The sequence below is a fragment of the Perissodus microlepis genome, chromosome 14, assembly GCF_051167445.1.
Source record: "Perissodus microlepis isolate ML-2025 ecotype Zambia chromosome 14, ASM5116744v1, whole genome shotgun sequence".
Classification (NCBI taxonomy): Eukaryota; Metazoa; Chordata; class Actinopteri; order Cichliformes; family Cichlidae; genus Perissodus; species Perissodus microlepis.
The window spans coordinates 4,664,836-4,677,647 of NC_140474.1; the positions used below are offsets into that span (position 1 = coordinate 4,664,836).

Genomic DNA, 12,812 nt, shown 5'->3' on the forward strand with positions numbered 1-12,812 from the left:
TTGAAAGGCTGCAGAGGAGTATCTGAGATGCTGGTTGCACCATTTCGATAATGATCCCGGCTCTAACCGAAAATCCTAAATGCAGCCCTTCATGAGGGGAACAAAGAGATTCAGGTTCATTAAAATTCCTGAAAAGATCTTAAATCCAGAGAGGATCACTGAAAAGAAAGAAACAGTGGGACAAAAGTTCATGCAAAACACGGGAGAGAAAATCAGGAGGAGACGGAGAGAAAAGTACAGAAACAGAGTGTTTCAGAAAACGAGCCAACACATGAGACGCCGTATGTTGGAAAGAGTGTGAAGATCTTCTGGGGAATCATAACTCCAGTGAGAATCACACACAGCAGATTCCTCTGGATGGACTCACACTGACGCAGGACCACCAGCTTCCTGCAAAGCATCATGGGTAATCTGTGTCCAAGTGTGGGCACGAGAAGCACATCAACAAAAACAGTTTTTCCTCCACAGATGCACAACAGTTTGTTTAGGTGGAGAAAAATATACTTTACTGCTGATCTAAAAAGAACCAGCAGCAGACGAGTAACAATCAACCAACTCTGATAATCTTTAAAAACTAAATGTTTTGATCCAGTTTTTACCGCCTTTCTGTCTGTTGTAGATTTGCTGCTGTCGTTGGGATCAATGTTCTGTTGCACGATTGAACATTTGCCAAACTTTAACTCATGGCCTCATATTTGACTCTGGAATATTTTGTTATACAGGGGAGCTCACGGTCGACTCGGTGACTGCCCAAATCATCACCCCCCATCACTGCAGTGGTTTTCTCAGAAATGTGTAGCTGTGCATTCAAATCTCCACTTTAGTCCCTGTTCCGAGTCTTTTAGTTTGAGTAGATGTAACTTTGCATGCCATGCCGCCGTGTTCTTATTAGAGAGAAGAGGCTTTCTCTTCCAAACATTGCTCTACCCGTTTGGTGTTTTTCTAATTGTACTGTCATGAATTTTAACCTTTAACATGCTAACTGAGACCTGTAGAGTCTGAGGTGGAGCTCTTGGAGTTTCTGCAGTTTCTCTGAGGGCTGATGCTTCACCCGCTAGTTATTTTCACAGTATTCGCTCACTCCATCTTTAAGGATTCACTAGCTTAGCTTAGCTCGTAGCTGACTTGCTAGCGGCATGGCCTCTTCACCTCTCCCTCCTGCACTTTCCTGCTTTGTGAGTGAGACGTTTGGTTTCCTTTAGTAGTAACGATAAGTGTAATAACTGTAGCCTGTTTGCAGCTTTGGAGGCCACGATCACTGAAAAGGAGACCCCGCTTTGCCTTGAAAAACCCGTCGCTAGCCAGGCCCGGTTGCGGCAGATGACCGCCCCTTTTCTGAGCCTGGTTCTGCTGGAGCAGGGGTAGGGAACGTTAGTCCTCGAGAGCAGGTGTCCTGCAGGTTTTAGATCTCACCCTGGGTCACCACACCTGAATCAAATGATTAGTTCATCACCAGGCCTCTGGAGAACTTCAAGACATGTTGAGGAGCTAATTTAGCCATTTAAATCAGCTGTGATGGATCAAGGACACATCTAAAACCTGCAGGACACTGGCACTCGAGGCCTGGAGTTCCCTACCCCTGTGCTGGGGGTTTCTTCCTGTTAAATGGAAGTTTTTCCTTCCCACTGTCGCCAAAGCGCTTACTCGTAGGTGGTCATATGTTTATTGGGGTTTTCTTTGCATCATTGTAGGGTCTTTACCTTACATCATAAAGCACCTTGAGGCAACTGTTGGCGCTACATAAATAAAACTGAACCTTCTGTCAGTAGGGTCTGATTTTGGGGGGACTTTGGTGGGGTGTCCACTCCTGACAACATTGTGGTGTTGTGTTTACACAGCTGAATGCTTTTATAGAGGTCCTCAAACGTGCTGATGATCAATTAATCGGGTGCATTTTATTAGTAGCACCTGGCTGCTCTTTACCCTCTAATGGAAGCAGGATGTGCTTAGTTTTTAACCTAACTACATAGAGTCATGTGACAATGTTCTTCTTCACATTACTGCAACACGTTATCTGTAATTTTAAGAAAGCAACAAGCTGATGCTGCTCAGCTCTGTGGTGTCCGTTCATTGGACTTCTATTTTGTTTCAAACTTGTTTTATTTGCTTCGTCTACATTTGACAAATGACACATTATGGAGTTAGCTGATCCTTTACAGCGTGGTGTTAGTCGACATTTTAACTCCAGCACCTGTCGGGGGTCAAAGGTCAACTTCTTTAAGGATTTTACAGGATTAAAGCTGATGAGCTGTTACTCAGTATCAGCTGTGGATCAAGAAAAAGGTCTCAGTGTCTGATGGATTCTCACAGATATTTATGACCCCAAGCTTCTATTTCAGGGATGAATATGTTAGCTTATGGGTTTAATTTGTTGTTAATATCAGTAGATGTTTATTTAGTTTGCACACATGCACCCTGCGGCATCACGACTCACTTTTATCGCCTCCTCCTGTCAGGATGAATCGAATGGAGCGGTCTTTCTTCTTCTTGTCCTCCGGGTTTGGAGGGAGGGGCTTGGAGCCATGGTTGAGGGGGACGGGGTCCTTGTTGCAGGAGCCAATCATGGTGCTGGTGTTCCTCATGGGCGGAGCTGGGGGCTTGTCCTCGACCTCCCCATTATCAGACATCTTCAGATAGGCTGCAGCCGACCGTTCCTGTGCACCAGAGAGGCCAAAGTCAAGGACGGAAACACAGACGATAACGGACTTGTTTTAAATCTGTCAACTCTTCATTATTGATCTGACACAAACAAAAACAATATCAGCTGCTTACTAATTATGCTGTTTTTATTTTCTGTCAAAAGGCCCATAACAACATCTCATATCACTGCATCTCCCGTCTCTACAGCTCAGCGCACGTGGTCGCGTTTCCCAGTAAATTGAAACTCTTTACAAGACGTTTTGTGGTTTCTCATAAAGAGAAAACAAAGAACCATGAACACTGAGATTAAATGTTTCCACCACATTGTTAGCTTAATCAGCTTTAATCATAGGAGATCATTGATCATAAAAAACAACAAAAATGGGTGAAAAATCAGTACGATTAAAAAAAGAAAACTTTAAGTTTTTGTATTTGCTCACTGAGCGAGGTTTGTCGGAAGATGACTAAAACATCGCGTGTGCTGACTCAGACTTAAATGCAGTCTTGGTAAAAAGATAACACACACATTTCCTTCTGTACGTACAACCTGGAGGAGGCGCCCACACAGCTGAGCGGAGAAGACGGACATTTTAATGACCAGTTTTACCACAACACCCTCATACAAAAATACACAAAATCACACGCACAGACTACAACACAACCTGCTCGGCTAAATGCTCCACTGGGCACAGGAACCCACGAGGCCAGTCTATTTAGGTCAGAAAAACTCAGAATGAACCACGATTCATACTATAAATAGAAATAACCCACAGTAACAAGAACAAACAAACTGCTGTGTGTCTGTATCTCCCTCAGTTTTGGTGTAGCTAAGGTGAAATCAAAGCTTGTTTAAAAGGCTGTTTCAGTAGTTTAGCAGCACTGCCGCAAACACAGAGAGAAAACTGAATGTTTCAAATCTGTAAATCTTTTCTTCTCCCCCTTTGTACAGTTTCTTCGGGCAATCGATCCCAGGTGTGGATTATCACAGCCACAGTGAGAGGAAGCAGTCTCAGTCCAAGTCAAACAAACTCTCCAGCGGTTTGTTTGTGGTGGGAAATTGATCCGACCCTAATCTCACCCAGTGCTGCAGGTTTGGGTGAAGCAGCTTCTCTGACCAGATGCTTCACTTTAAACACTACTTCCCTGATATTCGTGCAGACGGTAGATTTTTTTACTGGCATGTATAGTTTTCCTTCAAATTCACTAATACATGCGCTGCTGCATGCACTGCTGCAGCGACAGATCCTCATATCAAACAGGGACAGATTTATTTCAAGGGAGGAGATAAAACACCTTGTCACAGACAGAACTGAAGTAGGGCACAAAGACCAAGTGTGAGACAAATAAAAGTTATTTATGCTCTAAACTAAGGGTGTCAAACATAAGGCCTGGGGCCCAGAATCGTCCCAGCAAAGATTTTAAAGCTATTCCTACTAAAAAAGACTCCCAACCCCCCCACTGTCATTCACACTACACCAAGGTAATTATGTGATGCACAGCTATACTACGGAAATACCTGTTTTGTTTTACAGTGGGTCCACTGTAGGAGCCATTTCGTGTTGTTAGCTTATGTGTACCACTAGGGGTCACTTTTTGTGTTTTTAATGGTGCAGCATTAAAGGTAGACGGACGTAATTAGCGTGAGGTGTTGTTGGTCAGAAAGAGCAAACGGTTTGTGATTTATGTTAAATGATGTTGGATACTAAGAGAACTGTTGAACAACAAATGCAACCGATGGAAAGCAATAAAGGTTTAAACAGACATGATAAGCACAGCTGGAGTTATTGGACTATGTCTCATTCATAACAGCTGCACCGCATCACCCCACTTCAAGGCTTATCCTCTACTGAGAATGAACAAAACTTTATATTTTCTGATTACAGGACAATCCAGGTGAGGAGCTACTGGAACTTTTCCTGCAGTTCCTGTAGTTTCACTGGTCAAACCCATGTAAGTTCAGTGTGACATCCCTGCTCTAAACACTCTGGTTCAGGCAGTTTTTTTCTACTCTTGGCTCTTCATGACATCAGAGAGACTATATAGCTTTCATATGTGTCAACTCGGCACCCAACTTAAGCCCCGCCCAACTCCTGTTGAAATCTTTTTATGAGGGGCAGCCATTGGAAGAATGTTGACTTAAAGGGGGAGGGGTTAAAACACGGCGTCTCAGACAGGGTTTTATAAGACAAGTCGTTTTTAACAATTTTTTAAAGGTTTGGAAATAAGTTTAAATTGTTGTCCCTGCTTTCAACCAGGCTTCCTGTGCACAGGACACCAAATCTTGTAAAGCACCTCATCACAGTACCTCACAGGGCAAAGCCTGCAGTTCCTCTAAAGTCCACTGGAGGCTCACTCCAAATGTGAGTCAATTCCCACGTCTTCCAGGTCTTGATACATTCTCAATCATCCAGGTAAGTAAATCTCCAAAAGTTGATTCTGTTCATCTGGACGTAGCGTTTTCAGTGGGAGAAACGTTTCGACTTCTTCAGTCTCAGCTAACTGCAGGTTTCCCCAATCTTATAAACAGTACATTTGCATAATGACTGAAGGGCTGGTTCCAGTGTTAAAATGTCCAAATTTACAACAACCCACCACAAAAACATGGTACAAGTTCATTTAATTTGCTTTATGTCTCCTAGCATTTTTTAACACATATAACTTCTAATGTATTTAATTAAGCGACTGCAAAATTTTAGCTTCATACTATGAAATGCTCGGAGTTTCAGGCTCTCAAAGTAAAAAGAGGTGGGTCACAATTTAAAGCCAAAATCTCACTTTCGCTCAAAATTAGCACAGAGGCTATGGCCTCTTTCACATGAACTCTGTGGACCTAATCAAAATAATCTGATAATATTATGAGCGTTATATAAGATATTATACAGCTGTGTAGGCATCATCACGACTGCAATAAACTGTTATTCATGCAAAGAGGGCTGAGCGAAAGTGTTGAACAGCACAAAGCAAAAGACCAAAAAACAATCAATGAAAACACTCTGTGTTATCAGAATGACACTAATGAAGCAAATCACCTCAAAATGAATTTTTGTCACAGCCCACTGTTCAGGTTTTACTCACAAAAGAAAACATATGAACAGTTACGACAATAAAAACTTCCCACTGAGTTTTAATCGCCTGCTGCTCTGGGAGCGACACCGCAGCATGCACATAAATCATTTTTACATTTTTTCCATCAAAGGGTAAATCTGACTGTTTTCTAAAGATTACATCAACAACTAAAAGGTTCAGATTTACAAGGTCAAGTTATATTTCATAGTTATCAGAGGACAAATGGGCCTTTTTTATAAGCCATTCACAAAAATAAGACTTTGAATACAATAACAACAGAGAGATGATGAAGGTTGAGTCTTGAAATCATTGAAAACTTTCATGTTTAAATCCTAAAACTGATGGTTTGTCCTTCATGAAGCAGTTCTTACCTTAGCCGAGGCACACAGACATGTTTACAGCATAGAGGTGATCCACAAACAAACAAACAAACAAACAAAGAGAAAACCTTTCTGCTCGAAGAGAAACTGTTGGATCGACTGAGGGTTAAAGTCTAGCAGAGACTGAGAGGCTCTGTGAGCCTTTTGACCAATCCTGCCTCCTATAGACGGTGATGTCATTGTGTGATGTCACAAGGTGAGTCACATGAGGAAGTGGGACATACAGTAAACACACACACTCACACAGATACTCACACACATGTTTTAGAAAGGCAGCAGGAAAACTTCAAACACACAACTCTTTATTGTGTCTGCTGGGTGAGAACACACACAGGCATTATCACACACAAACACAAGAGTGTGTGTATGTTTACAGCCGCCACACACAAACAATCGCTGTGTGTGTGTGTGTGTGGTGATGTCTTTGTTGTTGGTCTTTCTGTGAAACACAAACCCAGACACACGAGCAGACGTCTCATATTTCGGACTGTGCTGTCAGTTTCAGCACAGACCTGTTACCAAACAAAGCCACACACTGTCTGCTGCAGGGCGCACACACACACACACACACACACACTAATTGATCTTCTAAAAATAACCACAGGATGAGTGAGCAAGGTTTCAAAGAATTTTCCAGACTCCAACTTTTCCCTGCGGGACAAAAACTCAGTTTAATGTCGAGTCTTCCCAGCGAGGTGATACACCACAGCTCCCAAACTACAGACAAATCTGGATTTGCCCTGTCGTGATCACTCTCACCAGGAGAGGATCTTTGAAGAACAGGAAATCCTGACGTCTTATTCTGAAACAGGTGGTTGAAGCCTCCCAGGTCAGAACAGCTGGGCGGGGGTGACGGCTGCTTTCTGGGTCGAGATGACGGAGGATTGGAGGGACTATTTGACTTTTCTGCAGCATGTGCTTCTGTGACTGAGACCATTTCTGTCCCGGCATTTTTTAACATAACTAAACTGCAAAAAGTACGCACTCATCTCCGAGCTCGTTCACTCTAATTCTGTTTCCAGAGCTCAGTGAAGCAGATCAGCGACGTGATTATCAACTGGATGAGTCAACCCAGAGTTTATTACAGGAAAGACGCGGTTTAATCCTGGATCTCTGCGTGGAGAACAAGTGTAAGTTAGATGAACTAACTCCATCTTTCTTTATGAATTAAACTTTTTTATATCTTTAAAAAAATCTAAAAACAAGACTTTCAAAACAGAAATAAAATGAGTATCGACAAAATCAAACAACACACAGCATTTGTTTACTCTGAGGGGAGGGGCTGCACGCACAACCACACCCGTGTCTGAGTGATAAGAAAATATCACTGTCAGACAACTTTTATGATATCAAGAATTACAACACACACACACACTCACTCAGAGGATGATTACAGTGTGTGTCTGTTCTGTGAATCACAAACTGTCTGAGCTGTCATGTCCGACACATTGATTTCTCCAGCTGACGACTTCCTCGCTCTCTTATCTGTCTTCTCAGTGAAAACATTTCCTTTTCCTCTTCGTCGCGCTGCTTGTTACCGCCAATCGTTCGCAGTGTGAGCTGAGAGCAGCATCAACGAAACTACACTAGAGAATCGATATCTGATCGGACATCAAATCATCTAAAATACCCTCGATACGGATCGGCTTGAGGCACAGTGCCTGCTACCCGGACACGGAGGAGGAAGTGAAGGTGAAACATGTAGAAAAAGCTCAAAGAAAAAACACTGTGGGAGGAAACCAGAGCACCCAGAGGAAACCCACGAAGAGAAACTCCTGCAGGACAGGGGATTCAAACCGACGACCTTGCTGTGAGGTGACTATTCCACTCCCGTTTTGGCAGAAAAACATAACAATTGATGATGTCACTGTGACATGTCAGTCTTTTATATACAGTTTATGAGTTAAAACCTCTTCAGGGGGCACTTCTGTGAATCTCACTCATTCATCATCGCCATCTCTTTAAAACATGTGTCTAATGAATTAATACTTCTGGTACCTTTAAAAACAAAAATCAGAAAATCCAAAGGAAAGTTTTTATCAGGTAGCATATGTACCGAGTAGGGTTGTTAAAAAAGGTGATACTCAGATTCTAATTGACAGTAAAAATCACCGTCGGGTTTGATGCTCATTTAACACTCATCCTCCAACAGCCCCTCCCCCCACTAGCAGCCGAACACATGAACAGCAGCACAACAAACGTGGTGAAGCATCGTAAAGACCCCCGGTGTTTATTATTATTATTTTGTTTCAGCACAACTAACATCAGCAGTTCCATCCGTAGGTAACCTTACAATAGACGACGTTAATATTTAACAGCATAAAAACCTCATGTTTCCCAGATTGAAGCTGAATAAAGTCTGCCAGCAGCTAACCAGAAACAGTGACAGTCTACCTCATCGACTCGATCTGATCAGTGATTATAAAGGAAATAAACAGCGGCTGAATATTATTCTGGGAATTTGCAGTCAATCATGTCATCTAACACACACAAACACAAACAGATGATGAATACGTGTGTGTCCACACAGGGAAGCTTACATTATGGAGATATACCCACAAACACCTCAAGAGACAGCTGCCATTAAGTGTCAGTGCTTCCTGGAAGTGCCGTATCAGCACGCACACAGATAACTCCCCTCTGACTCTTTCCTGCACATCACCGAGGTTTCACTTTGCCCCCCTCCTTGTATCTTTTTTATCGTCACTGTCGGTAAAGATTTATGAGAAACGGGAACTGAATGGCTGCATTACTAAATTATTGCGCCGCCCTGTAGTAAAGTTTTTATGATGCATCCTGTGAGCTGAGTGTTTTCTTGTGTTTTATTTCCTCTCACAGACCAATTTTGGGTGGATGTCACAGTTTCATTACTGCGTGTATACTGTGGTGGCACAAAAATAGGAAACGAGTAAAAGAAAACATCACGATGTCCGGGACGATCAGAAAAAGGCTTTTTGTGTTGCTAGAGGTCAGAAAAGAAATGTGAAAAAAAGGGGGCCACTTAAGGCAAAAGCAGAGGTTTAAGGATCGATTTGTTGCTAACAGCCTGGAACCAGTCGCCCCTGGCTGCAGGGCTCTAGACTAACTTTTTGCCATGGGCGTACCGCTACGCACAAAAAGTTCTGGTTTTGCCATGGGCGTACCGCTACGCACAAAAGTTAGGTGCACACAAATTTTATAATAATTTATATAATATAATGTGTTTTTCTGGATACACTGTGCTTTTTCAGCATTCAAAGATTGATGACACCGTGTCAGAGCACTGGCTATGAATTTCAGAAGGATCAGGCCTTAACTTAACAGAAAAGTTAGCAATAGTTCTTTTCCTATTACAGCTACATCCACTTCTGTCATGCCTAGGCTGCTCACTAGGGCTGGGTATCATCACTGATTTCTATAATCCATTCGATTCCGGTTTTCAAAGTCCCGATTCGATTCAACTTAGCCTCAGACAGTCAGAAATATTATAATTCTGATCATTTATCAGTACTGACTTCATCAGAATTGTGAACATCACAGCAGATGCCTTTGTGTGAAAGTAACTGAGAATAAAACACAGAAAAACATGAAGGAGATTTTCCTGGTCTGGCTTTTTATAGCAGATAACCTTAAAAATATTCTACAATGTTCTGCATATAAAGTTTAAATTTCTTCAGTATTGAACAACAGAAAAAATAGGCTTTCTTGTCCGAGGTCATTTAAGTGAAAAAAAGAAAAAGAAAAAAAAAGACAGCAGCCGACAGCGCTGTAAACAACGGTAGACTGGTGGGTAATAAGCGAATGAATAATACAGAAAACAGAGATTGGAGACGGGAAACTGTTCTTGAAGTACAGAGAGAGATAGAGAGAGAGCTAGCTGTGCATGAAGTGTGATTTTAATAGTCGTGGAAGCAAAACAGCAAAATTCATGACGACATTGATCAAATGTGAAGCGCAGTTTGCTGCTTCTTTTGCTGCTGGCTCAGTGAATTTTGGTTGGAGAGACAAAACCTGCAGCTCAGAATCAGCGCAAAAAGACGTAATCACAGCGCGGACCGGACGCATCAGAATCACTAGGCTCCGACAGCGTGTCCGTCTACGGGCGTCGGGTGAGAAAGCCGAGAAAGACAAAGCTGATTCTGATGGGTCGGTTCCGCTCCGTGTTTACGTCTTTGTGTGGAATCCGTGTACCTGCTCTCATTTGCTGTTTGGTTGTTGTTGAAATGGTTTTGTGAGCTTTGATCTGAGAATCTGGCGTTTCTGGCAAAACACAGTTATATTTAAAAGTCGATTCAGGATTTAATGAATTGATATCACTTTATTCAAGCTACTCACCTCCCACTTCCACCTGCACTTTCAACTGGACCACGGCCAATCAGAGAGGTCCCGCCCCTTACTATCTCTGATTGGTTTAGTCCACGATAGGGGCAAAATGTGTCTGTTGTTGACCACAGGGAAGGTTGCAGATTTTTTTTTTTTTTGCTACCCGAACAGTTGGTCGCACAGGTGCAACCAAATATTTTTTTTTAGTCGCACCACTGAAAAATTTGGTCGCATTTGCGACCAAATTGGTCGCACTCTAGAGCCCTGCCTGGCTGCCATGGTAACCATGATGTGGGTTTTTCACCTCAAGAGTTTCTGAGTGACACAAGCAGTAGATGTGAAATCATGGATCACCAAAAGCATTCGCTCCTCGCTGGCACTGCCCTGAGGACTTAATGAGGAGCTACCACCCACGCCGCCCCCACGCCTTCAGTGTCCCTCGCAGTGAGATCATGCCCCCTCCCCACCTTGTGCAGCAGATATCTGAAACAACCTTTCAAAAGTTGATGCAAGCATTAAAATTGACATGTTTGTTGGAGCGATTAATCTGAGGAGCTGAGGACCAAACCAACAACCTTCTGAACAGCAGATAACCCACTTAAAAGAGGGGTTACATGTATCCACTTGTGAACGACTTGCCTGTGATGTTCAGTCATATAAATGTGTACCCCGTGTCTGGATGATGCATATGATGCAATCATGGCTTGATTTTAAGAAGCTACTCTTACATTTTTGTAGCTGCTGTTTCTTTCTTTGCAGTAGGAACCGAAGCTGTGAATGTTGTCTCCTCAGTCTTGATGTCATCATAGCCATTGCTCTCATTGGTAGTCACTTTAATCACCTTTACTCATAGTCGAGAAACGCTTTACTCATCTACTGTCATTCTGCCTGTGGTTGCCTAAAGTTGCTCACTTCCTGCACGGATGCCCTTTCAACTTAATTCCGACTTTGTTGAATCTGTGCAGCAGCCTCGTGCCTGACACCATTATCAGCATTTACACGTGTGCATGCTGTGCCTATACTGATCTGCAATTTTAGGCAGGTGGTTTTCTCTCTTCTCTCTTCATTTGAAAAAATGGTGGCAGAAGAAAAAGTAAACAGAAATGCCTCCAATCACACTGATCAATCACAGTCATCACAGGCAACACCACACACACTGTGGACATACATCTCTAGAAAAGTGCACATCAGGTTGTGGTGTAAGCTTTGGCGGAGGGTTTCAGAAGGGTTTGGAGTTACAGGTTGCCTAGTGTAAGCAGAGTTACCTCAGAGGTAAAAATTCCATTTTAGGATTTGGAATAAAATGTTCGTTTCATGTCAGGCAGGTTTTTGCCTGAACATGGGAACCAGAATGCACAAGCTCTGCTTTTTTCTGCATGTAAATAAATTGTGCATGCTAGCGTCTACATGCCGGAGGATGTTGCAGAAATGGGTTAAACATTTAGCTGAACTTGCACACCCAGCAGGGGGGATCCGCCCCAGTCGTAGCCCAGCAGAGCTCAGTGCGCTTGGCAGTGGGAGGCCACGGAGGCCCCCCCAGCTGCTCCTGGAGCTCCCGCTGTTACAACAAACACTAAACACTGCACACACCCGACAAGCTCTCGGTGTCAGATATTAGAGGAGGCGTGACATAAACAAGGAATCTAAACAGGGAGAGACAAAGGGACAGATGAGAAGACAGATGGAGGCGTTACTGCAGCCTTCTGGATAAAGAACAAAGAAGGAAAAAACACGTCTGCAAAAGTCCCGACAAACAGCAGCGTGAAGAGTCTGAACCGGTTTGAGACATCACCACAAAGAGATCAAATTCTGTCTCGTCTGCCTGCAGCTGACTCCAAAATCATGTCGTCATGGTAATGAGACGAACCCCCAGGCCCAGACTTCAAATGTATATTTTAACATATTTTCACAGGTTTGACAGCATGCATGGACGCATGGATACATGTGCATGTATCAGTGTCTACCCCACACAGTCTGTATTCATGTTCACACACACACAGCCACACAAACGTCTGAACCACACCCATTATAATTTGGGTCTTTGAAGTTTCCACCTCAGGAGAGTCCCTGGTTTGCACAGCACACCCTGATGCTTCTGTTCCTTCTTTATCTAAAGCAGCTTCCGTCTTTTATTTTGTGTTTTTATTATTGGACTGAGAAGCAGTTTTGCACGACTCACAGTGCAAAATAATCCTTCTTATATCTTTTGCCTGATTTCTTATACTGGGCCTCAGCTCAACCTCTGACTGACTGAAGCTGTTTTAGCTCACTTCCTACTGCCTTTAAGCTAACCTTTTTAGGATTGGCTGCCCCTCCTAAACCAGATTTAAACATGGTGCTTCCATGTAGGGCTGGGCCATATCATACTGTTCACGGTAATACCGGTATAATGTTGGGCAATGATAAGAAAATGAAATATCGCAA

At 43.0% G+C, this 12,812-nt stretch overlaps 1 protein-coding gene across 4 annotated transcripts in view; it reads right to left on the minus strand.

Annotated features, from left to right (window-relative positions):
* Positions 1 to 12,812, minus strand: part of pak1 (p21 protein (Cdc42/Rac)-activated kinase 1) — a 76,992-nt gene that overhangs the window by 27,977 nt on the left and 36,203 nt on the right. For 3 of the 4 annotated variants that reach the window (XM_084949714.1, XM_084949715.1, XM_084949716.1), the window contains one exon: positions 2,435 to 2,654. In XM_084949714.1, coding sequence (XP_084805840.1) covers positions 2,435 to 2,627 — 193 coding nt within the window. In that variant the 5' untranslated portion in view covers positions 2,628 to 2,654. Of the gene's footprint in view, positions 1 to 2,434; positions 2,655 to 6,077; positions 6,385 to 12,812 lie in introns of those variants that run through there. The other variant, XM_084949717.1, reaches the window with a different exon arrangement.